This window comes from Saccopteryx leptura, chromosome 7 (genome assembly GCF_036850995.1).
Source record: "Saccopteryx leptura isolate mSacLep1 chromosome 7, mSacLep1_pri_phased_curated, whole genome shotgun sequence".
In the NCBI taxonomy this organism is placed as follows: Eukaryota; Metazoa; Chordata; class Mammalia; order Chiroptera; family Emballonuridae; genus Saccopteryx; species Saccopteryx leptura.
Window position 1 is genome coordinate 24,273,780 of NC_089509.1, and position 27,568 is coordinate 24,301,347.

At 40.1% G+C, this 27,568-nt stretch overlaps 1 protein-coding gene across 1 annotated transcript in view; it reads right to left on the bottom strand.

Annotated features, from left to right (window-relative positions):
• The window catches only part of LRP1B (LDL receptor related protein 1B), a 2,108,848-nt gene that overhangs the window by 344,063 nt on the left and 1,737,217 nt on the right, over positions 1-27,568 (bottom strand). The window contains exon 43 of the mRNA XM_066345498.1: positions 27,123-27,327. Within this exon, the coding sequence (XP_066201595.1) occupies positions 27,123-27,327 (205 nt within the window). The remainder of the gene's footprint in view (positions 1-27,122; positions 27,328-27,568) is intronic.

The following is a 27,568-nucleotide window of genomic DNA, read 5'->3' on the forward strand; positions in this document are numbered from 1 at the left end:
GCTGTCAAGGTGGCACAGGCCTTGAATGTGTTTGATCCTGCCAGGCCCTGTGAGCTGGATGTTCATGTAACCTCGAGGGGTTTGGATGGGGCTTGTGGCAATGGACAAAGCACTTACGGCAACCTATTGGGTTTTTGTCCCAATTGTGGAAAGGTGTTGAAGTTTGTTACTCATTAGTGGAGAAGCAGCTGTGTTTACTGCCCTCCTGGCCACTGAGAGTATTACAACCATAACACCAGTTACAGTCAAGACAACATACCCTATTGCAGGTTGGGTGAAAGATTAGGCGACCAAACCATGTAGTGGTATGGCCCAAATGTCCACCCTGGCCAAGTGGGTGCCTACCTGCAACAATGCTATGCTCTTAGCACCAGCCTGTTGAGGGCAGAACTGCAGGAAGTCTTGGGTCCAGTCACCTATGCGACCTTAGAGTCAGGTGCAGCTGGGGTTCAGAAGGCAGAACCTGAAGTCAGTCCCTACCAGGAGGGGGGGTGCCCATCCCCGAAGATGCCTGGTATACTGATGGTTCCAGCAGGGGCCAACCTGCCAAATGGACGGCTATTGCCTTCCATCCGGCCACTGAGACTATTTGGATGGACACGGGTACAGGCCAAAGCAGCCAATGGGCAGAATTAAGAGCTGTTTGGCTAGTTGCACATAATGAAGCTTCACCTCTGGTGATCTGTATTGACAGCTGGGCTGTCTATTGTGGGCTGACCCTTTGGATTGCTACTTGGCACATTAACCAGTGGATGGTAATGCACCGTCCACTATGGGGTCAGGCCATGTGGCAGAACTTATGGGAAATAGGACACCAGAAGCAGGTGACAATATATCATGTCATGGGGCATGCCCCTCTAGCCCACCCTGGGAATGATGAGGCAGGTACGTTGGCAAGGGTGCGATGGTTGGAGACTGCACCTACAGGTGATGTGGCGCAGTGGCTCCACCAGTGCCTGCTCCATGTGGGACAGAAAACTATGTGGGCTACGGTTAAGGCATGGAACTTGCCTGTGTCCTATGCAGAGGTACTTGCAGCCTGTGAGCAATGTGCAGTATGTTCCAAGGAACACCCTCTGAGACCACTGGTGTCGCCTGGACAGATTCAGAGGGGTCATGTTCCACTGACATGGTGGCAGATAGACATCATTGGACCCTTACCAAAGTCAGAAGGGTACCAGTATGCAGTCACCTGTGTAGATACTGCCACCGGTCTGCTTGCTGCTTACCCCGCCCATAACCCTGACCAAAGGGCAGTCATACAGACTCTGGACCTCCTGAGTGCTGCATACAGGCAGCCACTCGTCCTTGAAAATGACAATGGTACCCACTTCACTGGTTCAATTGTGAGGCAATGGGCTCAAGAGCTGGGGGTGGACTGGAAGTACCATGTTCCCTACCACCCCCAGGCTGCTGGTATCATTGAGCGGTATAATGGACTCTTAAAGCAGGGACTGCGACAGGAGGGGGGCACCAGCTCCCTTACTGGATGGACACGCTGCTTATGGACAGTACTCCGGATTTTGAATGAGAGACCTCGACAGGGGAGCCCAGCTCCAGTGGAGGCCCTCCAGCATTGGGTTGCAGATACACACCAAGGACATTTACTCAAGCCAGGTTTTGGACAACAGGGCAACGTGCTCTTGCCTGCCCCAACAGCCCTTCTTAAAGGCCAACAGCTTCAGTGGACTTGGCCCTGGACCCCACCCATCTGAGATGGGGGACCTTGTTGGCACCATGGGGAAAGGGGCTAGAGGTGGACCTCCAGTTAACTCACTGGGCTACCAGCACCTGGCCACCTAAGGTAGAAGTGTATTACCCCTGAGTGCTCAGGGGAACAGCATTATGAAGGGCACCTTTGTCATTTCTTTATGGCCAATAATAAGTTCTCCTATTTTACTACACATAGAACCAGCAGATGCTGGTGTATTGGCCAATAAGGTTTGGTATGCCCACTCAGGGCAGCCTCTGGTACCAGCTACAGTGCTGTCTTCAGGCAAAACTCTGGCCTGTATTCTGCCAGAGGGAAAAGATTTGCCTCTCTTGGTGCCGCTGACAGCTCTCTCATTTCACCCATACTTTTTGATTTGTTAATCCTATTGCTGTAGTTGGTACTGTTTCTGTTTATGCAATGTATCTCACTCCTTGCACAGTGACCATCATGGAAGATATCTGTGATTTAGATTGTAAAGCAAGCAAAAGGGGTGGAATGTTGGTCAAATAAGTTTTTAAATATGACATATATGTTTGCTCGCTTTTAGTGTAGGAGACAGGCTATAAGCTGGCAAAGTCATTATAGCCTAAGGCTTAGTTTTAAACTAAGCCTTTCCCCACACCCCTGACTGTTGCATGATAGGGGGTGGTGCACTCTTATGAGGAATCCCATTTATGCCTCAAATAAGTGACTTTGTATCAGAGACCTCCTTATTGTATATTGGATTAAAGGTTTTGATTTCTACACTATAAAATGGGGACAGACCTGGGGCTCTCTCTCTCTCGGTTCCTGCTATCACCATTGCAGGGGCCTCCCTGATCCCTTGCCCTCCATGGGAAAAGCAGAAAACCTGGCTTCTCTTGTGGTTTTCCTGTCTTGGTGAGATACCAATAAACAGAATGGCCCACCATCCTCCGACTCCACCATTTCTTTACCGTCTGCCTGAATTCAATGAGAACCTGCATGTGAATGGCACAATGGTGGCTGCTGGCCATACAGCCTACAAATGTCCTGTGTCAGCCATATGCGGCCAGCATATTTAATAAATCTCCTCCTTTAATGAAACCTTTCAAAATTCATCTGGACTTGGTGTCTCTACATAAACCTGCTAAAGTGAGGTACGGTACTTTTCAGAATCTGGGGTACATACTTTAAGACAGTATGTATGTACATGTATGTATATCATTTTTCATTTGATGCATGTAAGTTATGTTTTCCAATAGATTAACTACATTAATGTTAACCATGCCTTAATTTCTCATGTTTAAATATACCTTATATTTGGTTTCAAATATTTCATAGTTAGTTACTTTCAATATTTTGTGTGATTATATAAAATGTAAAGAAAGCAGTACAAGAAAAAAAAATAGCCCATAAAAAAGATTCAAAAGAATGAAAGAATATGTTCAGCATAGCAGAAAGGGGAATGTGCCACAATAACGAATAAGACTTGATCTTGGTACTTGTTCTGTTGAAATGCAGTCTTTTGGCTAAACCAACAGAATGTGTACATTTCCAAATCTTTACACTTATGATGCTGCAGGTAATGCAGAAAAGTGCTTCATCATCTTATAATTAAGGACTTAAAAGACACTGAACCCATGTTGTGGTCATTTGAACATTTGTGCTAATATCTCTACCTCAGAGATAAGGTACAATTCCTAACTCTATACTTTGCTCCCTAAGACAATCACACTGTACGTTTTCCAGAAAATGCATGACTACCAAGCCTTTCTGTAGAGCCAGTAGCCATGGCCTCCATCACAGCAGCCTGGCCCATGCAGGTTCACATTAGATTTGGACAGTCAGTAAAGAAACAGTGGAGCCAAGAACTGGCTTGCACCCAGCGGGCATGTAAAAACACACACTGTGCTCCAAAATCCACTCATTCAGTGCTCACAAAGTTACTGATTTATCCAAGTTTCCTAGGATCAAAGGTTTCTAGCTCACTAGCCTTATTCACCTCTGTTCCCCATCTCCTTCTCTCTGCACAAACTCTGTACAAACTGGCTTCTCCTTCAGCACTCCACCATCTTCGCTGCTTCTTCTCTCAGCACATGGCCTTTCTCTGCTCTCCTACAGCATGGGCTCCTCCTAGAACGTAATCATTCTTCTGCCCTGGAACAATGTGATCTTTCTTCCTTTTAAAACCTTTTAGCGCGAAAGACCTCCCCCAACACACATTAACATAATCACGCCTATCCCAAGCAATCACCTGGGCAACAGGCTTCCACATGGGCAGCACCATCTTTAACAAAGTGAGCATAATATATTTTATCTGCCCAACACTTTCTTTCCTACTGTTGGGCAGATGAAATATATTATGCTCACTTTATTAAAGATGGTGCTGCCCACATGGAAGCCATCACCCAGGTGATATTAATGTGTGTTGGGGGCGGGCTGTGGGCAGGCAGAATCCTTGTAGCCTGGGGCTTGGTTTTGGGATTAAGCTTTTCCCACCCTTTTTGATGTGGGATGGTACAATCCCATCATGTCTCTGATAAGTGACTTTGTATTAGAGACTTCCCTATTTTGTATATTGGATTAAAGGTTTTGAATCTATACTATAAAATGGGGGCAGAACAGGAGCTTGCTCTCTTGGTTCCTGAGATTAGCAGAGAGGAGAGATCAGAGAGCAGAGAAAGGCCACGTGGAGGAGGCCAGGAGAAGCAGCCAAGATGGTGGAGTGTTGAGTGAGAAGCCAGTTTGTGCAGAGTTTATGCAGGGAGAAGGAAGGAGATGGGGAACAGAAGTGAATAAGTCTGGTGAGCTAAAAATCTTTGATTTTAGGAAACTCGGATAAGTCAGTAGCTTTGTGAGCACTGAATGTGAGTGGCTTTGGGAAACCTGAATGGAAAGAGAAGTGTTTTCCCACTGTGTGTATTTCTTGCCCGCTGGGTACAAGCTAGGATTAAAGAAGATGGCTCGTCAGTTTTTGGCTCCGTTGTTTCTTTACCGACTGTCCGAATCCAATGCGAACCTGCATGGGCCAGGTGGTTGTGATGGTGGCCCTGGCCACTGGCTTTACACCTACTCTCGTTGGGAAACCTTTTACTTTGTGAAGATATAAGGCAAAGAAAGAAAATAAGGAAGCAAGCACACAAGCCAACCCAACATTGTTATCCAGAGAAGGAAGTGTTCCATTGCCAGATGGTGATTACTCAATTTTGCATCAGAGTAGTTTCATAAAACACCGTGCCACCTAAGGATAGAAAGCTGTCAGAATCCAGTCATACTTGAGGTCAAATATTAAGAATATTTTTCCCACCATTTATAGTCTAAAATAAGCTAAGATTATCCTTCTTCACTAAACAAACCCTGCTCACTTCCTCCCCTGAAACTCCCCAAGGAAGAGCCAACTAACATTTTTATTACACTATCTCCAAATATTGTTTAGCTTAATTGTTTGTGGCATTTTGAATTATAATACTTTGAGTCTATAAATTAATACAGGTCCAAGAAGTGGGCAATAGCTGGGGGAACTAACAGGGGTTTAGCCCAGTTCAGTTTTAGAAAGAAATTTACAACAATGTTTTTATTTTAGTTATATTATTTATTCACCTGATTCTTTTGCTTTCAAAAGAGATAATTTACACCATAGCATAAATCCTATAAAAAAAAATGACTGTACTCATGACAGAATAAATGCTTTCTCTTTTAAAGGAGTGGTGTAACAGCCTATTAGGTAATTACTTTGATTTTCAATATCTGAAATTTCAATATTTATGATAGCTTGTAATAGTTCTGAGAAAGAATGAGGGAATGCAGATAAAGTTTGTCATTATGTCTGTCATTACGCAAGAGAAGAAAAAAAACTACTATATTGTGAATTCACAAACACTAATTCATATAAGTTAATGTTTTCTTTCATCTTTTGTATGCAGTCCTTCGGGAGGAATGGAAGCAGGAAGAGCCCTGGGACTCCTCCCTTTATAAGCTGTCCCGTAGAGAGCCGCATAACTGGGACTCCTCCCTTTCCAAGCTGTCCCGTAGAGAGCCGCATAACTGGGACTCCTCCCTTTACAAGCTGTCCCGTAGAGAGCTGCATAACTCGGACTTCTCCCTTTCCAAGCTGTCCCGTAGAGAGCCGCATAACTGGGACTCCTCCCTTTACAAGCTGTCCTGTAGAGAGCTGCATAACTCGGACTTCTCCCTTTACAAGCTGTCCCGTAGAGAGCCGCATAACTGGGACTCCTCCCTTTACAAGCTGTCCCATAGAGAGCCTATGCGGAGAGCTGCTTCAGAGACAGTCTCCTGAATTTGTCAATTGTTTTCTTTCTTACTTTCTAAATGAAGAACTTGAAAATGGGGAAAGAAAAACAAAACACTGTGAATCTCAGTTGTCTATGGGACAGATGTCTATGTCAGCCATCTTGCTTGTGACCTACTGCAATAATAAGTCAAAAGCAGCACACTAGCGGTGTAATTTATTAAAGTAGTGTATCAGGAGGTGAGGCCTTCAGGAACTGAGTTACAGGCACAAACCTTGCATCCTTGTATTATTTACTCCCTATATTCAAGTTTGACATAAGAAGACAGAAGAGGAGGGTCTGAAGTCAGAATTGAAACTTTCTTTTGCATAATTTTCAAAATGACTTTAGACATTTAAGCCAAGGTAATAGTGTTAAGAGTTCTAACCTTTTAGTTACTATGATTGTTCACATACATTCAAAAGTAAACAAATCTTAAATACTACTTCTTTATAATGATGATTATAAAGAAGCTTATGATTATAAAGAATTTGTTTACTTAAGCATTTCATTTTTACTTCAATTTCCCCAAAAGCCAAATACTAATAACTTAAATGATACTAATATGAGAGAGTTATATGTATTTTGTATTTTATAATTAGTGGTTTCCTTATTTTAATATCTTAACTGTATGGCCAGTAGCCACGGCCACCATCACAGCCACCTGGCCAGTGTAGGTTCACATTTGATTCAGACAGATGGTAATGAAACAACAGAGTCAAGAACTGGTGGGCCATTACATTTAATCCTAGCTTGCACCCAGCGGACAAGAAATACACACAGTGAGAAAACACTTCCCTTTCCATTCAGGGCTCCCAAAGCCACTAACTTATCCAAGTTTCCTAGAATCAAAGGTTTCTAGCTCACCAGCCTTATTCACCTCTGTTTCCCATCTCCTTCTCTCTGCACAAACTCTGAACAAACTGGCTTCTCCTTCAGCACTCTGCCATCTTGGCTGCCACTCTTTGCAATGCTAATTTCAGGAACTGAGAGAGCAAGCCCCTGGTCTGCCTCATTTTATAGTGTAGAAATCAGAACCTTTAAACCAATATACAAATAAGGAAGTCTCTGATACAAAGTCACTTCTCTGAGGCATAAATGAGATTCCTCATGAGAGTGCACCACCCCACATCATGCAACAGCCAAGGGTGTGAGGAAAATGTTAGTGTTGTTTTAGGATTAAACGGGTGGGAAAAGCTTAGTCTTAAATCTAAGCCTTAGGCCATAAGGACCCTGCCTGCTTGCAGCCTGTCTCCCACACTCAATTCAAACTATAAGCGAGCAAACATATATATCATATTTGCAAGCTTATTTGACCCACATTAACAGAGTGGTAATTCTAAGAATACACAGAGTTTTTCTTGAGTAAATCACTTTTAAATATTTTAGTCTTCAAACTTTAAGAATCTTTTATCACTAGTTTAACAGGTGAAGTATTTTACTATGACATTATTTTATGGTGATTGTAAATCCAGTCTCCATGGCCACCATCTCAGCCGTCTGGCCCATGTAGGTTCAAATTTGATTCAGACAGATGGTAATGAAACAATGGAGCCAAGAAGTGGTGGGCCATTTGTTTTAATCCTAGCTTGCACCCAGAAGGCAAGCAATACACACAGTGGGAAAACACTTCCCTTTCCATTCAGGGTTCCCAAAGCCACTGACTTATCCGAATTTTCTAAAATCAAAGGTTTCTACCTCACCAGCTTTACTCACCTCTGTTTCCCATCTCCTTCTCTCTGCACAAACTGGCTTCTTCTTCAGCACTCCGCCACTTGGACTTTCTCTGTGCTTCTCTTTAACGCTAATCTCAGGAACCAAGAGAGAGCAAACTCCCAGTCTGCCCCATTTTATAGTGTAGAAATCAAAACCTTTAATCCAATCTATAAACAAGGAAGTCTCTGATACAAAATCACATATATGAGGCATAATGGGATTCCTCATAAGAGTGCACCACCCCTTATCATGCAGTAGTCAAGGGTGTGGAGAAAAGCTTAGTCTTAAATCTAAGCCTTAGGCTATAACGACCTTACCTTACAGCCTGTCCCCCACACCCAATGCAAACTATAGGCGAGCAAACATATATATCATATTTACAAACTATTTGACCAACAGTGATCACTGAAAATTAAATCTTTCTTCTTTTCATTTAATAAATATTTGTTGAGCTAGGTAAAAAAGTTGGCTCATTCACTATATTTGCCTCATGACATTGGGCCTGTTTGATAACATAGGGGTATTTGTTGTCAAATCTTAGTCTTCATTTCTCCATGACCCCCATCTCCATAACACTGTGTCCTCTTCTAGATATTCCAGGATTTAAAACTTCAGTGTATGCTGAGGAACACTGCCTTGTAATGTTTTACGACTGCATTACTATTTGTACTATATATTATAGGTGTCTACAATTCAGTAAAAACTTTTCTAGTAATAACAGTTACACCCTTGCTACTAAAAGGATGGGGTCTTTCTAGGAATAATCTCTGCTTCCAAACCAGAGCTAAATTGGAATATGCACTTTGACATAATCCCCAGTTTACCTGAATGCACATTGTTGGGCAGATAAAATGTATTATGCTCACTTTGTTAAAGATAACATGTGGAGGCCGTCGCCCCAGGTGATATTAATTTGTGTTGGGGGGCAGGCAGAATCCTTGTAGCTTTGGTTTTGGGATTAAGCCTGTCCCACCCTTTTTGATGTGGGGCGGTACAATCCAATCATGCCTCAGAAGTGTCTTTGTATTAGAGACCTCTCTATTATGTATATTGGATTAAGGGTTTGGATTTCTACACTATAAAATGGGGACAAAACGAGAGCTTGCCCTCTTGGTTCCTGAGGTTAGCATGAGAGCAGAGAGAGTAGAGCCAGCAGCGGAAGGAGGCCACGTGGAGGAGGCTAGGAAAAGCAGCCAAGATGGCGGAGTGCTGAGTCAGAAGCCAGTTTGTGTAGTGTTTGTATCTGGAATAAGGAAGGAGATGGGGAACTGAGGAGAATAAGGCTGGTGAGCTAGAAACCTTTGATTCTAGGAAACTTGGATAAGTCAGTAGCTTTGTGAGCACTGAATGTGTTTGGGTTTTGGAGCCCAGTGCGTGTTTTTACTTGCCCGCCGGGTGCAAGCTAGGATTAAAGACTATGGCCCACCAGTTTGTGGCTCCGTTGTTTCTTTACCGACTGTCTGAATCCAATATGAACCTGCATGAGCCAGGCTGTTGTGATAGTGGCCCTGGCCTTGGCTCCTGGCTTTACACACATTAAAGTTTTAGAAGCATTGGTTTGTTATGCAACACATCCTTCCAAAATAAGAACACATTTGAAACACACTAAAAAATGTTAATTCTTTCCTAATGACAAAACTGGGAAAAAGGTAACAAATAGGCAAGGACATTTATTTTTGCAAAGATTATGTACTGATAGGATGACTTATTGCCTTGGGCTTTTGTTTTATGATGGGGTTTAATTTTTAATCTCAAATGAGCTAATACTTCAGCTCCTCAACTATTTCATAGGTAAAATCTAATAATAATCATCACCACTTTGGTGATAATTATATCAAATGCAGACTAAAACTAATAGTCACCTATTGAACAGCAACTATTATTTGAAACCTTTTATAAAGCAATTCAAACACAAAAAGTATCGCTATAAAAATTTGTCAATTTTGCAGTGTCATAATAAACCCAGTTTGTCACTGTCTCTGGTTCTGAACGAGCAGTTTTCGCTAAGACAATATTTTCCACTATTTAGTCACTTGAAGACTGTTGCATTAGACATACCCTACCTATCACCTCGGGTACCTTCAGCCACACCTGGCTCTAGAACTCAAGACCAATGTTTTTTTCTACAGCTAATGTGATAAATATTCATGTGGACACAGTGCCTGAAAACTCTGACTACTCACAAGATGATGAGAAGTGTAAAGCCAGTAGCCACGGCCACCATCACAGCCACCTGGCCAATGCAGGTTCGCATTTGATTCGGACAGTCGGTAAGGAAACAACGGAGCCAAAAACTGGTGGATCATTAACTTTAATCCTAGCTTGAACCTAGTAGACGAGTAAAAACACAAACTGGGCTCCAAAACCCACTCATTCAGTGCTCACAAAGCTACTGACTTACCCGAGTTTCCTAGAATCTAAGGTTTCTAACCTCACCAGCCTTATTCACCTCTGTTTCCCATCTCCTTCTTTCTGCAAAAACTCTGCACAAACTGGCTTCTCCTTCAGCACTCCACGATCTTGGCTGCTTCTCCTGGCCTCCTCCACGTGGCCTTTCTCTGCTATCCTACGGCGTGGGCTCCTCCTAGAACGTAATCACTCTTCTCTGGAACAATGTGATCTCTCTTCCTTTTAAAACCATTTGGCGCAAAACCCTCCCCCAACACACATTAATATAATCACACCCATCGCAAGCAAGAGGGCAATTAATGCTATCACCTGGGTTACAGGCTTCCACATGGGCAGCAACATCTCTAACAAAGTGAGCATAATATATTTTATCTGCCCAACAATCCACCCCTATGCTCACTTTACTACCCACAATCTAGACCACCAGCATCCCTATGCAAGTAAATTAGCTACAAAATACAAATTACAACAACATGACAAATTATATCATTTCAACAATTACAAAGGTACATTTCACCAGTCTCTGAGCACTTTGCCAAAAGTGCAAAATGTCCTCGGCCTCTTTCTAGCCATTGAAAAAGCCTCCTGAGGCAGGGAAGTGCTTCCAGCAAAGCCACCCCCAACCCCCATCAGGATATTTCACACTGGCCAAAATCCGTAAGTCCACCCAACAAAGAATCCAGTGCCCACACTGGTCATAGTCCAGGAATCAGTCCATGCACATGGAGCCTCAGCCACCCCCCTAATCCCTGTCATCCTGGAAGGTCTTACACAGTCCCAAAAAGGAGATTGTGGCAATGGTAGTCAGCATTTACATCTCTGCTACAGAGAGCATGATGGCATTCACCCCTATGTCCCAGAATTGCAGACCTACCAGGGGCATAGCAGGTACTCCTTGCTGCTGAGCTCTCATCTTCTGGAGTTGCGGATTGCAACTCCAGTCCCATTTCTTCATCCTCTGAAGAAGAACTGAAAACACCTGCTCCTGCTGCTGGCCTTGCAGCCTCGGGCCCAGCCTCAGTCCTGGCCTCCCACCGCTACTGGCACTCTACAACATCCAGGGAAATCTCCAACTCATGAACCTGTGATTCCTTCTCCAGCGGCTGCTCCATTTCCAAACGAATCTCACGAACCTGGTCTGCCTCCTCCTCCAGTGCTTGCTTCAGCTCCAGGGTCGGCATCTCTTTCACCACATTTGCTCCAGTTCCTTCCACTACTCGGTTGGCATGCCCCGGGCAGCCTCTTCCACAGACCTCGCGGTTTCCTCACACATGGCTGTAAAAGTCAGCCAGCCTACGGCCCCCAAAAGGACAGCCATGGGGAACTATAACAGCAGCCAGTCCTCTACTCCACAGCTCAAAGGTGGTGGTGGCTCCATACTGAACTGTATCGAATCCTGCCACAGACTACGCCAAATGTAAAGCCAGTAGCCACGGGCACCATCACAGCCACCTGTCCAATGCAGGTTCGCATTGGATTCGGACAGTCGGTAATGAAACAACAGAGCCAAGAACTGGTGGGGCCATCATTTTTAATCCTAGTTTGCACCCAGCAGGCAAGTAAAAACACATGCTGGGCTCCAAAACTCACTCAATTCAGTGCGCACAAAGCTACTGACTTATCCGACTTTTCTAGAATCTAAGGTTTCTAACCTCACCAGCCTTATTCACCTCTGTTTCCTATCTCCTTCTCCCTGCACAAACTCTGCCCAAACTGGCTTCTCCTTCAGCACTCCGCCATCTTGGCTGCTTCTCTTGGCCTCCTCCACGTGGCCTTTCTCTGATGCTCTCCTACAGCATGGGTTCCTTCTTGAACATAATCACTCTTCTACCTCAGAACAATGTGATCTCTCTTCATTTTAAAACCTTTTAGAGGCCCTGGCCGGTTGGCTCAGCAGTAGAGCGTCGGCCTGGCGTGCGGGGGACCCGGGTTGGATTCCTGGCCAGGGCACATAGGGAGAAGCACCCATTTGCTTCTCCACCCCCCCCCCTTCCTCTCTGTCTCTCTCTTCCCCTCCCTCAGCCAAGGCTCCATTGGAGCAAAGATGGCCCAGGCGCTGGGGATGGCTCCTTGGCCTCTGCCCCAGGTGCTAGAGTGGCTCTGGTCGCGGCAGAGCGATGCCCCGGAGGGGCAGAGCATCGCCCCCTGGTGGACAGAGCGTCGCCCCTGGTGGGCGTGCCGGGTGGATCCCGGTCGGGTGCATGCGGGAGTCTGTCTGACTGTCTCTCCCCATTTCCAGCTTCAGAAAATTTAAAATAAAAAAAAAATAATAAATAAATAAATAAAAACCTTTTAGAGTGAAAGCCCTCCCCCAACACACATTAACATAATCACGCCCATCTGCTGGGCAGATAAAATATATTATGCTCACTTTGTTAAAGATGGTGCTGCCCACATGGAAGCCTGTTGCCCAGGTGATATTAATGTGTGTTGGGGGCGGGCTGTGGGCAGGCAGGATTCTTGTAGTCTGGGGCTTGCTTTTAGGACTAAGCCTTTCCCACCCTTTTTGATGTGGGGTGGTGCAATCCCATCATGCCTCAGATAAGTGACTTTGTATTAGAGACTTCCCTATTTTGTATATTGGATTAAAGGTTTTGATTTCTGCACTATAAAGTGAGGCATACCAGGAGCTTGCTCTCCTGGTTCCTGAGATTAGCATTAGAGGAAAGAGCAGAAAAGGAGAGCAGACAAAGACCACATGGAGGAGGCCAGGAGAAGCAGCCAAGATGGCAGAGTGTTAAGGAGAAGCCAGTTTGTGCAGGGAGAAGGAAGGAGATGGGAAACATAGGTGAATAAGTCTGGTGAGCTAGAAACCTTTGATTCTAGGAAACTCGAATAAGTCAGTAGTTTTGTGAGCACTGAATGAGTGGGTTTTGGAGCCCAGTGTGTGTTTTTACTTGCCTGCCGGGTGCAAGCTAAGATTAAAGATGATGGCCCATCAGTTTTTGGCTCTGTTGTTTCTTTACCAACTGTCCGAATCCAATGCGAACCTGCATGGGCCAGGCTGCTGTGATGATGGCAGTGAATACTGGCCATATAGTGGCCCTGGCTACTGGCTTTACACCATCCTAAGCAATCACCTGGGTGACGGCTTCTACATAGGCAGCACCATCTTTAACAAAGTGAGTATAATATATTTTATCTGCCCAACAGGAAGTTAATGACCATGAATCAAATTTCTGACCAAGAGAAAAGGGCCTGTAGAAATACACACACTGTCTTCTTTCCTCACCACTATTGGCCTCTGAACTTTCCTGAAGTACAATTGTTGTGGCCTGCAGGGAATCACTTATCTGATCTTGAATCCTCTATAACTTGGATTGGGGAACTTTAGTTAAAAAGCCCGGAGTGTGAATAGTGATGTGAATGTGATCCCTGCTGCAGACACAGGGAAGCAGGTGTCTTGGATGCAAACACCAAGAAACTGTGTGAGTGACCTTTGTGCAAACACAAAGGAATGCATGTGTACAGGCTTTCGGAAATAAGCGAGGTTTATAGATTGCCCCTCCCCTGCAATCCTGTTACATTCTTTCCCCTTATCACCTAATCTCCCTCCCCTCTAATCCTGTTACCTTTGTTCTGCTTCTGATCGATTAAAGCTCTGGGAAAAGGAGAATCTGGAGGTTAGTCTCTCTTGACTTCCTCTTTCTCTTCTCTTGACAACAGTTTGTGTCTTGAGCAGTTTTTCCACAGGACACTGGTAGTTCCCAGTAGGTTGGAGAACTACAGTGGCCTATCTGAGCATGCTCTCAGAAGGAGAAGCAATCAGTGGACTTGATTCTAAGAACCTGTCAGGTCTGAATCATGTGTCTTAATATAGTGTCTCCCTCCTTTTTAGTCCACTCTCTTTTCCCCTCACTTCTGCTTCCTGTGATTGCATACATACCGAATAAAAATAATCAGACTAAAATCTCTTGTCACAGGCCCTATAATTTTTACAAATCTGGACTGAGATTAATGTTTACAGGTTTTGGTTTTTTTGTTTTTTTTGGTCCTTATCTGCATGCAATACCTACTATCATTTGTTTTTAATTGTTCTTTAAATTGATAATTAGCATAAAGAAAAATCCAGTATCAGAAAAAATAGAAAGCAAATCAAAAAATATATACAATGAAACTAAAACAATGGCATCAAATTATAATTAAATACTATTATCCACCAAATTTTAGTCTGAGTTCCCTCTCCCCACCCCTCCTGCCCTCTCGTCTTCCTCAGTAATGGAATGCCACAGAGTTGTTAAATATATACTAGCAATGCAGTTAATGTTTATTCCTAATTCAATCAGAGGATTAAAAGAGCATTAAGAATAGAATGGCCTTTCATACTACATCATTAACTTTAAATTAATGCTATGTTTGTGTACCACCTGATATCAATAATAAGAGTCCTATATTTGGGGTGAAACGTGCTATGCTCAACAAAGACAAGATTATGATGATTCCTATGCAAGCTTTTCTACAAATTCTAAATCAGGTGAGAGAAACCCAAACTGATTGTTTGAAAAAAAAAATTCTCATTAATATATATTTGATTGCACATTGTATAAACTCTCCCATAGGTTTAGAGTAGCTTAAAATGGTAAATCCCAATTTTGACTATGCGTAAATACAGGGCCAGTAGCTGCAGCCACCATCACAGCCATCTGGCTTGTGAAGGTTCCCATTTGATTCAGATAGATCATAGTAAAACAACAGAGGCAAGAAATGGTAGGCCATTTTCCTTTATTCTAGACTCGTACCGGCCAATGAGCAAAAACAAACACACTGGCATCAAAACCCATTCTTTCTGTTTTTTTCCTAGAATCAAAGGCCCCACCAGCCTTATACACCTTTGTTCCTGTTGGGCAGATCAAATATATTATGCTCATTTTGTTAAAGATGACACTGCCCACGTTGGAAGCCGTTGCCCAGGTGATGTTAATGTGTGTTGGGGGCGGGCTATGGGCAGGCAGGATCCTTGTAGCCTGGGGCTTGGTTTTAGGACTAAGCCTTTCCCACCCTTTTTGATATGGGGTGATACAATCCCATCATGTCTCTGAAAAGTGACTTTGTATTAGAGACTTCCCTATTTTGCATATTGGATTAAAGGTTTGGATTTCTACACTATAAAATGAGGGCAGAATGGGAGTTTGCTCTCTCTGTTCCTGAGATTAGCATTAGAGAAGATAGCAGAGAAAGGCCACATGGAGGAGGCCAAAAGAAGCAGCCAAGATGGTGGAGTGTTGAGTGAGAAGCCAGTTTGTGCAGAGTTTGTGCAGGGAAAAGGAAGGAGATGGGGAACAGAGGTGAATAAGTCTGGTTAGCTAGAAACCTTTGATTCTAGGAAACTCAGATAAGTCAGTAGCTTTGTGAGCACTGAATGTGAGTGGGTTTTGGAGCCCAGTGTGTGTTTTTACTTGCCCGCCGGGTGCAGGCTAGGATTAGAGATGATGGCCCATCAGTTTTTGGCCCCGTTGTTTCTTTTCCGACTGTCCGAATCCAATGTGAACCTGCATGGGCCAGGTGGCTGTGATAGTGGCCCTGGTTACTGGCTTCCCAGTTCCCCATCTCCTTCTCTCTGCACAAACTGGCTTCTCCTTCAGTATACCGCCATCTTACTGGCTCCTCTCTCTGCAATCACATGGCCTCTCTGTCCTGCAACAACATGGTCTCTTCCCCTAAAATGGCCTTCTAGCTCACCCTTTTAAAACTTTTCTAGCGGGACAATCCCTCTTCCAGCACTCATTAGCGTAACCAAGCCCCTTCCCAAGCATGAAAGTAATCAGCCGCCCCACGTGGGCAGCACCATTTTTAATAAAAGTGAGCAAACCAAATAACACAAATTCTACAAACTTATTTGCCCAACATTAAAAATCAACTGGGAGCTTTAAAATTGAGACTCATGCCGCATTCAAAAATACTGATTTAAATTTTTGGGTGGGGCTCAGACACAAGAAAAACTCCCCAGGAGATTCTAATGTTCATTTGGTATTAAGAAAGCATTCTACCTCTTCAAATATATTATTGACAAACTAGCACAAATTTTTATTTTTTTGCCCAAGGCAACATTATTCTGGGACATTTATTTATTTATTTCTCTTTTCCAGGTCAGAGGAGGGAAGATAGAGAGACAGACTCCCACATGTGCTCCGACTGGGATCCACCAGGCAACCCCCATCCAGGGCCAATGCTTTGCCCATCTGGGGCCATGCTCACAACTGAGCTATTTTTAGTGCCTGGGGTAGAGCATCCACTGAGTCATCTTCAGCACTCAGGGCTGTGAGCTCAAACCAACAGAGCCATGGCTGCAGGAGGGGAAAAGAGAGAGAGAGGGACAGAAAGAGAGAAGGGGGATGGGAAGGGTTGGAGAAACAGATGGTCACTTCTCCTGTGTGCCCTGACCAGGAATTGAACCCAAGATATCAACATGCCAGGTTGATGCTTTACTACTGAGTTTGGAATGATCATTTTAGCAAATAAACTATTGATTATACACATTTGCAGGTGCTGCATTAGTGGTCATAGGCAGAGGGGGATTAAGGTAAATTGAGACTCCAGGCACAGAAGGAAATATTATGCCCCTTAAAGAAAAGAGAGAGGGAAAATAAAAATACATGTTAACCATATTTTTAAATAAATAAAAAATATTATGTTATATTAAAGTTAAAATTGCACATATGAAACAAACTTGGTGTCATAAGAAAAAAAGTGTAAAACTGGGATTTTGCAGGGCCCTTCAGAAGTCGGGGCCCGGTGTGCCCACCATTAATTCTGCCTCTGATCACAGGCTTCTGTTTGAGTCTTGGTGGAAGTATTATCTTGACTCTTCAATACTGATAGTTTTTGACAAGTCTTCCTTTCATATAAATAACTATTCACTTTTACTTCAAATATATACCTTTAGTTAACATTATCTATACATTTCCCTCCATTTCTCTTCATTGTTTCTTGTCCTTTAATATGTAACTATTCAATAGCTTAGTAAGATTCATGTATCTTACTAACTTCATTTATCTTAAAATAGCAACTTGACCTTCTAATATTTTGATTACCTAAATGAAAATTATTAAATACAGCCTGACCAGGCAGTGACACAGTGGATAGTCTGTTGGCCTGAGGTGCTGAGGACCCAGGTATGAAACCCTGAGGTCACTGGTTTGAGTGTAGCCTCATCCGGCTTCAGCCTGGGGTAACCAGCTTGAGCTCGGGGTCACTGGCTTGAGCATGGGATCATAGACATGACCTCATGGTTGCTGGCTTAAGCCCAAATGGTTGCTAGCTTGAAGCTCAAGGTCACTGGAATGAGCAAGGGGTCAGTTGCTCTGTTGAAGCTTCCCTGATCAAGGCACATATAAGGAAGCAATCAATGAGCAACTAAGGTGCTGAGTGAAGAATTGATGCTTCTCATCCCTTTCCCTTCCTATCTTTCTCCTTGTCTTTGTCTCTCTCTCAAAAAACTTTTTTAAGTTAAAAAAATTTTTAAAAAGAAAATTATTATATATATATATTATATATATATATATATATATATATTTTTTTTTTTTTACAGAGTCAGAGAGAGGGATAGACAGAGACAGATAAACAGGAATGGAGAGATGAGAAGCATCAATCATTAGTTTTTCCTTGCGCATTGCGACACCTTAGTTGTTCATTGATTGCTTTCTCATATGTGCCTTGACCGCAGGCCTTCAGCAGACTGAGTAACCCCTTGCTCGAGCATGCAACTTTGGGTCCAAGCTCATGAGCTTTTGCTCAAACCAAATGAGCCCGCGCTCAAGCTGGAGACCTTGGGGTCTTGAACCTGGTTCCTCGGTATCCCACTCTGACACTCTATCCACAGCGCCACCACCTGGTCAGGTTATTCAATATATTTTATAAGTTGATGGTTAACTATATTACCTTTGAAAATTTGTTAGTATATGCTAGTTGAAAGTTTTTTAGCATTTTGAATTTCATTAGCTTTATCTGTTCTTAAAACTCTTCATGTTAACAAAATACCTTGTTACAATAGACTTTTAAGTATTAGGGCTATAGAGACATCTACCTTTCCTGCTAAACAGTTTTGCTTCCTTCAACTAAATAAAAGTACTGCATAAATAAGTTGCCCTTAATATCTTGGCTCCTTGGAAACCCAGGAATAAACTTATGCTTCTGTGATTTATTTACATTTTTACTATACATGAGTTTTTATCATAAACTAATTTTTATGAATCATTTTTAAACAGTTGAAATAATAACTAATTTTAATCAGTTGGCTGGCATTCTAAATGTTTCCAAGAGTCGAACACAGAAAGAAAATTCAAGATATTGTCTGCTGCTTTTATTTATTTATTTATTTATTTATTTATTTATTTTTATATGTGTAAAGCTTCTAAAAAATACATTAAATTCAGCTATGGAACAATACAAGAATTAATCAAGAATTCACTGAACAGAAAAATTCATGTAAGGTAATTCAGAATTTCCTGAATTTAATATGAAACTTCACAAGCAAAATTAATTTGAAAGACATATGCTAATTTATGTGTGTGAGTGTGTGTGTGCTCATGTGCCACATTAGCATGTGGGCATATTGGCTTTTGTTACTTATCTGTTCTTTTTATCTTCATATATGAATTTCTACAGTGAGGCTGATGGGACAAAAAGCTCCCTGTTTTATGAAAATTGTATCTGATGCTTACAAAATTGAAAGCTTCCAAGAATTATTAAGTCAATCAATCAGTATAGTACCACATTCTGGAAGGACACCAGCTGTTTTCTGGGCGAATACACTAGTTGCCCTGGATACCAACCATCATTCTTCTCCAGGAACACTTCTTTCCTGAGTCTAGCTTCATAACACTTTAATTTGCACGACTGACCAAGCTGAACCATCACTGAAATGTATGTGAATTTAAATCAAAGGGATTGTGTTAGTGATAAACACCATTAACTCTACTGCAATAACAACCTTGTCTTAACAAATAGGAATATCAGTTGTATAGACTTCAGAAAGTTCCCCTGAATGGCTGAGGCCTTTGAAATCACTGAGCTTTGATTTGATCTTTTTTTTTAAGCTGTTTACTTTTTCATTTTATTCAAGGAAACAAAAAAAATTTTTTTAACAATAAAACATACATAGCTTCATTTAATACTGTAAAAGTCATACTCTAGCAGAGTGAATCATTCTCTATCTTGGCAGAAAGTGAACACTGACACTAAAAAGTTCCTTTCTAAGATTTGAAACCACGTCTCCTTTCCTGACATCTCGATGATCCCTCGAGCTGGGCCTTGGCTGTGTGGCAGCTGATTTTACCCTCTGTCCAGCAATACTCACGTAGCAGTAGACTGAACACAGTTTTACCTGGACAGGCTGCCCTTAAAGACTGGCCATATCTCGTACAAAACAGAGTTCATGAGGCTAAGAATTTTACTGAGAAATAAGTTCTATCTCAATTTTACTTAGTTTCCATTAAGTCTGCAGAAATTAAGGCTATAGTTATTAAATATGAAATTCTGGTAATATGTGTTGTGCTCCCCATTGTCATTTCCTCACCATTTACATCATTTTCAGGCTACATCTCATCCTTTTTATGGAGAAACACTCCCCAGCACAGACCTGGGAGGCATTTCTTGCAGATGTCTGGTAGTGCTATCAAACAGTTTTATTCCAGCAGAGCAAATGCCTGGTATTTTGTTTTCTGCCTTCCTGTGCTAAGAGAGTCCAATAATTTAGCCACGCCACTCCTTGGGAACAACTTTATTTTGCATCAGAAACCTCATCATTCATGGGCTTCTAACAGTACACACCTTTTTTACATATCTTTTTTAGCGATATGAGAGAAAAAGAGAGAGAGAGAAAGAGAAATGTCAATTAGTTGTTCCTCTTATTAGTTGATTCTGGTGTGTAACCTCACAGGGATTCGAACCTGAGGTATTGGTGTATCTAGATAATGCTTCAGCCAAGCTACTTGACCATGGCCATATCCTATCATTCATGTAATAGTGTATATATATTCATTTGCAGATGGCCACTCTGCTTGCCTCTTTATATAACAGCTCCCTTCAATCAATCCACTGTCCAAACAGTAATTAGGATCTTCCACAGTCCTCAGACCTGCTCTTTCCAGAAGTCACCTTGCCAATCTTGCTGACCAATTTGCAATCAAAAGAGAATGCAATGACCTACACAACCTAGAAATCTGTTCTGCACATTTCCCGTAAAAACAGCATTGAAAATGCAAAAAAAAACCCAACAAAACTTCTTTTTAAAAATTTTTTTGTAGAAGCTTTACAAGAAAGCATGTCTAAAATCACAGAACTATGCACATACAACATAGATACGTGTGCTCACACACATCCATGAGGACCTAAGAACCTTATCAGAGACACAGTTGGGAAAGCATAGGGGAAAACTGGCAAGAGAAGGGAAGGAGGTTTGATCAGCTAAAGACATTGGAATGTGGCAGTAATGGCATGAAGTGGTTCCTGGACATTCAAACATGGGGTGGTGAGCAGGCAGAGAATGGTAAGTCCAGGATACCAGAGAGGAAGAGTCAGGGAAACAAGTTTATAATTTATCTTTTAGTTTATTCACTTATTTATATTTACTTATTGCTTCAGTAAATATTTGCTGAGTATAGCAGAAGATGGACTTCTTGCTTTTGGAAATGCACAGGTGAAAAACAAATTTTGTTTCTTTAGATGTTAGTAATGCTACAGAAGAGACAATGAGGTAATTTAGGATTTATTCTAATTGATGTAACTCACGTTCCTACAATTGTTTATGTGTGTAGTAAATGTAATTACAAGGTTTGAAACTTGCTTTATTTTAAAATTTGCATTATTTAAGAGTAGTTTTATAAGATTTAGCATTAGTTACTAAATACTGTTAAGCATCAGATTGTATGTAATTGTTACTTTAACTCCTGAAAACACTCACTATGAGACATAAACTATTAGTCCTATTTTACATAAAAATAGAAAGACTAAGACACAAAAATTTAAAATATACCCTAAGTTTATGGAACATATGTCAAGAATCCAAGTTTCAATTTCATGTCTATCTCTACAACCAAACCTTTCTCATTTCTGCCACATCATACTGCTTCTTGTAAAGCAGGATGTTCTCATCTGCAGCTAAGACTGTGTGCATGATTAAAATAACCATGATGTAACATCATTTCATTAGGACTATTAATGTATGAAAAAGTGGGTCCACAGTCTGCTCTAGTTGAGATCCACAAAAACAGTGGTAGAGAGATAAAAGGTAAGAGTTGGAAGATAAGTTTACAGTACTACTCAGCTGTAAGAAATGATGACATATTGCCATTTATGACAACATAGGTAGACATTGAGAACATTATACTAAGTGAAATGAGTAAACCAGAAAAACCTAGAAACTTTATGATCTCATACATAGGTGGGACATAAAACTGATACTCATGGACATAGATAAAAGTGAAGTGATTACCAGGGGGAGACAGGAGGGGAGTAAAGAGGGACAAATATATGATGACAGAAAATGATTTGACTTTGGGTGATGGGCACACACAGTCAACAGTTCTAATGCTGTACGAATATTTATCTGAAACCTACGTACTCTTATTGATCAATGTCAGCCCATCAAATTAAATTTCTAAATAAAAAAATATTTAAAAATATAGAACATGCAATTCAAAAATATTAAATTAATTGCTGAAAGTCACACATATCTTTTCTCCAGAATCAGAAATTAAAACAATTTCATCTAACACCGATTTCTGGTTACTTTCACTACTATCTTATTTTCATTCAGGTACCTATATTTGACATTTTCATCATATTATATGAACTTTATTGTATTCACTCTGTGATAGCATGTATACATTATAGATATAGATAATAAAATGTAGAAAATACAATACACTATCTTATTTTTACAACCCTTATTTCTCTTAGGTATAAGACCAATGTTATAATGTCTTTGGGCACTAGTAAATCAAGGCACATCATGACTGGGACTCAGAAAAAGCTGCCCTCTCCCTTCTCTGAGTTTTAGATAATTTTTGTGGTGCTTTTGATTGCAGAAGAGGGAAGTTGGAGGGTTTAGCTAGGAAATTAAGTGGTCAGGAAGCAAGAATTTAGAAGTCCTGCAATACACAAGGAATTGTGTAAAATGAGCTGTCTGAGACTCAGCTCATTTCAAATGCTCTACAAGATAGCTACAAATGTAAAACCAATTTATAATTATCTAAATTTAAAAATTAATTTTATTTATGCACAAAGTATTGTTTTACACACTTACTACACACTTCTTATTTTTTAGGGAATACAACTTTACAGAAATCTATGCCAGGATAGTCATTGTTATTAATCTTATGGCACACATAAACTAATTAATAAAATTTTGCAGCACACCAAAAATATATTTTTTTGCCAATCTTACAAAAAATAGGTATAATTTTAATTCATTCACATCAAATGGCTATTTTTTTGGCTGTTGTCATTATTTTCTTTGACAATCTGAGGGAAAGAGGGCAGTGCCCCTGACTAAATAGTCAAGCATTGCATGTGTTAAAACTTCTTGTGGCACACGGGTTAAAAATCACTGATCTACACCAAAGAGAATCATCTCACTGTGTGATTTTCTTGGACTGTATCACTTTTAAAGGGAATAAAAGCATAGGGAACTCTCCCCGACCCTTTTATTAATGGTTAACTCTATTTCTGAATACATGTGATATCTGTAGAAAAATCAGACCAAAATTGATTTAATTTTATGGGAGGCTAGCATCATATTTGTTGTGTACAAAAGCATTGTATTATAAAATTAATTCAATCAAAGTAGGCCCAGTCTACCCTGACAATGCAATTTTCATCAAATATTTGAAGCACCACCTCAGAGAGAGAGAGTGAGAGAGAGAGAGAGAGAGAAAGGGAGAGAAAGCTAATTTGTTCTAGTTTATACAGAAGCCTGAATTGAGATCTAGAGACGGAATTTATAAAGAAATAGATTTTGTCTAAAAAACTGCTTAAATTAAGTACCTCCAGTGAAATAAAAAAATGAAAATATTCAGGTTGCAATTAAAAAATCACCTGTCAAAATGTTAGGAGGAAAAGTGTTCTTTATTAGGTAAAAAAAAAATTTAATATATTTGACACAAATAATATTCTATAACTTTAAAAAAAATTAGTAGAAGTCATTGCGAGTTCAGAGAGGTAGAAAAGATTTCTTCTGTTTGAACTCAAAGGTTATTTGAAAAGAATTACTATTATTAACGTTTCCTTAAATCTCTCCTTATTGTGCAAGACCATAAATTCATACACAGGGTGATTTTTAATAAATGAAACCTTTATTGAATAGTGTTATCAGTTCAATGTGCTAGTATCTAGATTTGCTTTGAACCTCAACAATCTTTATTACACAGTCTTGAAAAGAAAAAAAATCTACTCACTTGCCAGTATTCATTGAGATCAGGTTACTTCCACTCACTACATTAAAGAAAAATATCATTCCATTCATCTTTAAGTATGAAATCTGTTACATAGACCTGAAAATCACTATCTTGCAAGAAAAGATTATGAGAAAAGAATATTATTTTGGGCTTTTATTGCTTTGTCTGGGAAAAAAAGTAGAGGAAGAGACAATTTTGTAAATAATCTAGGATTGTATTAGTCTAAAGTTTTGATATTTTTCTATTATAATCATTTTATGAAACTAAAATAGATATAATAATGAAAAATGCTGAATTGTCTAAATATGGTGCTACTACACATGTATTAAGAGAGAAGACACAAATGAAAACAGTGTTATGTAAAGATTTGTTTTATACACATTTTTTAATCTTAGGGCTTCAATTAAAATAGAAGAATTTCCAAGATATTCAAAGTGCTCTTTATTAAGTAAAAAAGTGTATCAATTTGGTTAAAATAAAAATGTACAGAATTTTTGTTTTCTAAAGAAAGAAAAAAACAGAAGTTACTAGAGAATTCCTAATTTTGAAATCTTCATTGTATTATAGACTTACTGTCTCTATAGACAAACTATCTAGGCACATCTTTTTTTTTTTTTTTTTTTTTTTCCATTTTTCTGAAGCTGGAAACAGGGAGAGACAGTCAGACAGACTCCCGCATGCGCCCGACCGGGATCCACCCGGCACGCCCACCAGGGGCGATGCTCTGCCCACCAGGGGGGCGATGCTCTGCCCATCCTGGGCGTCGCCATATTGCGACCAGAGCCACTCTAGCGCCTGAGGCAGAGGCCACAGAGCCATCCCCAGCGCCCGGGCCATCTTTGCTCCAATGGAGCCTTGGCTGCGGGAGGGGAAGAGAGAGACAGAGAGGAAAGCGCGGTGGAGGAGTGGAGAAGCAAATGGGCGCTTCTCCTGTGTGCCCTGGCCGGGAATCGAACCCGGGTCCTCCGCACGCTAGGCCGACGCTCTACCGCTGAGCCAACCGGCCAGGGCTAGGCACATCTTTATTAAAAGCCAGATCGTTGGAACAAGGGGACTTTACCAAACGTGGTAATGTTCATGTATGCAATTAGTACCCAAAGTAAGGCTGAAATTCAGTATTCTACTAAAAGTGTAAGTGTAAAGGATTAAATAAACTTTCAACTCCTCATTTTGGTATTTATTTTGTAATCTTATTTTTTAATTAGATTACATAAATTTAATAAATATAAATCTCCATTCTGTATAACTTACTATTTACTTTTTCTTAACTGCATAATTCCTCATGCACCTAAACATTGGGAACAAAATACAAAGGTGAAACAGATACTGAAAGCAAAAGGAAAATCCTATGTAATATGGGCCATGGACAAGAGTTATGGTATGTCTCAACCTATAGAGTATCTACTAAGTTCCAGCTTTATCACAATATAATGTAAATACAACAGTGTGTAAGTTTAAAGTATAGAGTATAGTGATTTGAAGAATGTATATACTGCTAAATGTGTATATAATGCACCTGACATAGTTAAGTTTTGTTTTTTTGTGGTGAGAATTTTTAAAATATAGTCTTTTAGGAACTTCAATTATACAGTACAGTACTGTTAACTATGGCTAGCCAGAAGTATTCTATTTTGGAGAAGGAGAGAAATTATTTAGAATATAATAAGACATTTTTTAAAATGTTAAAACAAATCCTTTAAATTATATTAGAGTTATCTGATTATTGGACCACATAAAGTAGTTATAATTTCCGTATATATGCATAGATAAAAGGAAGAAGTAAAAGCAGGTATAAAAAAATAAGTTGATGTGGATATAGGGTTATGAGGAGTTATAAACTAGAAAATAATATCACACCTGGATAATGAATTACCTGATTTTCTTTAAAAGTATTAGCCACTAGCTTCATTTAGAATTTCTGTATTCTGAGGCACATACTTTCACACTATATCCTCATAATAACCCTGAAATTTAGGTAGATAAGTTTCATATTGGAAAACTAAAATTTATAAAGACTAAATAATTTACCTAAGGTAACATGATCTTTAATTTTAGAAAAAACAGACCCATAATTTAGATAGAATATTTAATCAGAATTATTATTTTTAGAACAAACTCAACTCATCATGTCTTAGCTCATTATTTCAATGGTCCTTAAGCATACATCTGCCCTAATCAGTACTACTCAAAGTAGCCACTCTGCAACAATGAGGTATCTCTACTAGAATGTAAATCAGTGTGGTTCCTCCTTCTTCAAGAACACAGACACACACATTTATTTATTTATCTATATATACATACATACAAACATAAATTTGTATGTACAAATTTAGTTAGTTTCCCTAAGATAAAATCTCTCTCTATATATAAATATATGTGTAAATAAATACATATTATCTATATTAATAGAGATAATATGTATAATGTATTTATACATATGTAGGTTTGTATTCAATGGAATGAAACAGTCTGCTTAAAGATGTTGATAAGTGTTAGTGAATTATGCCCATTTTTTCGTTGCCTGTTTCTGTATATAAAGCTTTATAGAAATAATGCCACATCCATTCATTCACATAGTCTTGATGTCTGCTTTAGCACTATAAGGCACTGTAGTTATGATAGAGAAAATATGGCTCACAAAGCTTTAAATACTTATCATCTCACTCTTCAAGAAATACAGTGGAGGAGTGGAGAGACTCAGCACCATTTTGTTCCTCAGGTATGCATTGGTGAGGTGGGGGGTGCCGAGGTAAACATTTTTCCAGTGGTGTAATTACCAAATCTTAGGCTCCTGAACTCTGAGTTTTCCTAGTTGCTAAGGGCTGCTGTCCTTGTAGGACAAGGGCAGGGCACTGGACTTTTAACATTCTATAGACCTTACTTATCTGCTGTAAGAATTCTTCAGGGGAAGCATAAAGACTCTTCCATTAACATTTCATTGAGAACCCAGAGAAAGGAGATAGCAGATGAGCCTGACTGTGAAAAAGAGTTTGGTTCTCTTTTCAAAGCTCAGATTGCTTTGAGGACCCAAACACAGACAGAGGATTGTTTCATTCTTTCTTAATGTTCTTTTAGTCTAGGGCAGCCTTTCTCAACCTGTGGGTCGTGACCCCGGCGGGGTCGCCTAAGGCCATCGGAAAATACATAATGCATATCAGGTATTTACATTCCGAATCATAACTGTAGCAAAATTACAGTTATGAAGTAGCCACCAAAATTATTTTTTGGTTTGGGGTCACCGCAACATGAGGAACTGTATTGCGGGGTCACGGCATTAGAAAGGTTGAGAACCACTGGTCTAGGGTTACTATCAACTTTGTTTCATACTTTAAAAAATATAAATAACAATGGAGGTTATGCGGATCACTCTAACAATTCTATTAATTAACAATTCAGTTAATAACTAGGCAAAAAATAAATGATGTTTCTTCAGAATAAAGTTTATATGAGTCAATCTGTCTCTATGGTAGTGAATGCACTTCAAAGAAAATTTTCAAAATATTAGCCACAGTTTTCTTTTTCACTGAATATATTACTGAATTGGATTGGTTCAAACAATCAACCTCTTTTGAAATATATCATTTATAATTTTCAAATGTATCAAGTTTAAACTTATATTAAAAGAAATTCTCAACTTACATGTCTCTGAGATCCATCATATTCACACCTTTCAATTTTTCCTAGGCTTCCGTCTGAGAAATACAGTTTCTCCGCACGGTGGTCGATGGTGAGCCCATTTGGGGTGAGTATGTCTGTACTGACCACCACGTGAGCATTCTTCCCAGTCAGTGTAGATCTCATAATACTTGGATGTTGTTCATTCCAGTTAGTCCAAAACATTAAACTAAATAAAATAAAAATTTTGAAAATAAGTCAAAATTTTCATTAACAGTTAAAACATCAGTAGAAATATAACAATGTCAAGCTATTTAAAAGAAGCAAAATTATTTCTTATATCCTGTGATCTTTAAGGAAGGTTAGGTAATAAAGGGTGATGGGTGTGTTATATTTACACGCATATTTTCCCCAGTTTCTTAAGTAAAGCCTGGATACTGCTCCTGAAAATCAGTTATCTTGTACATGCT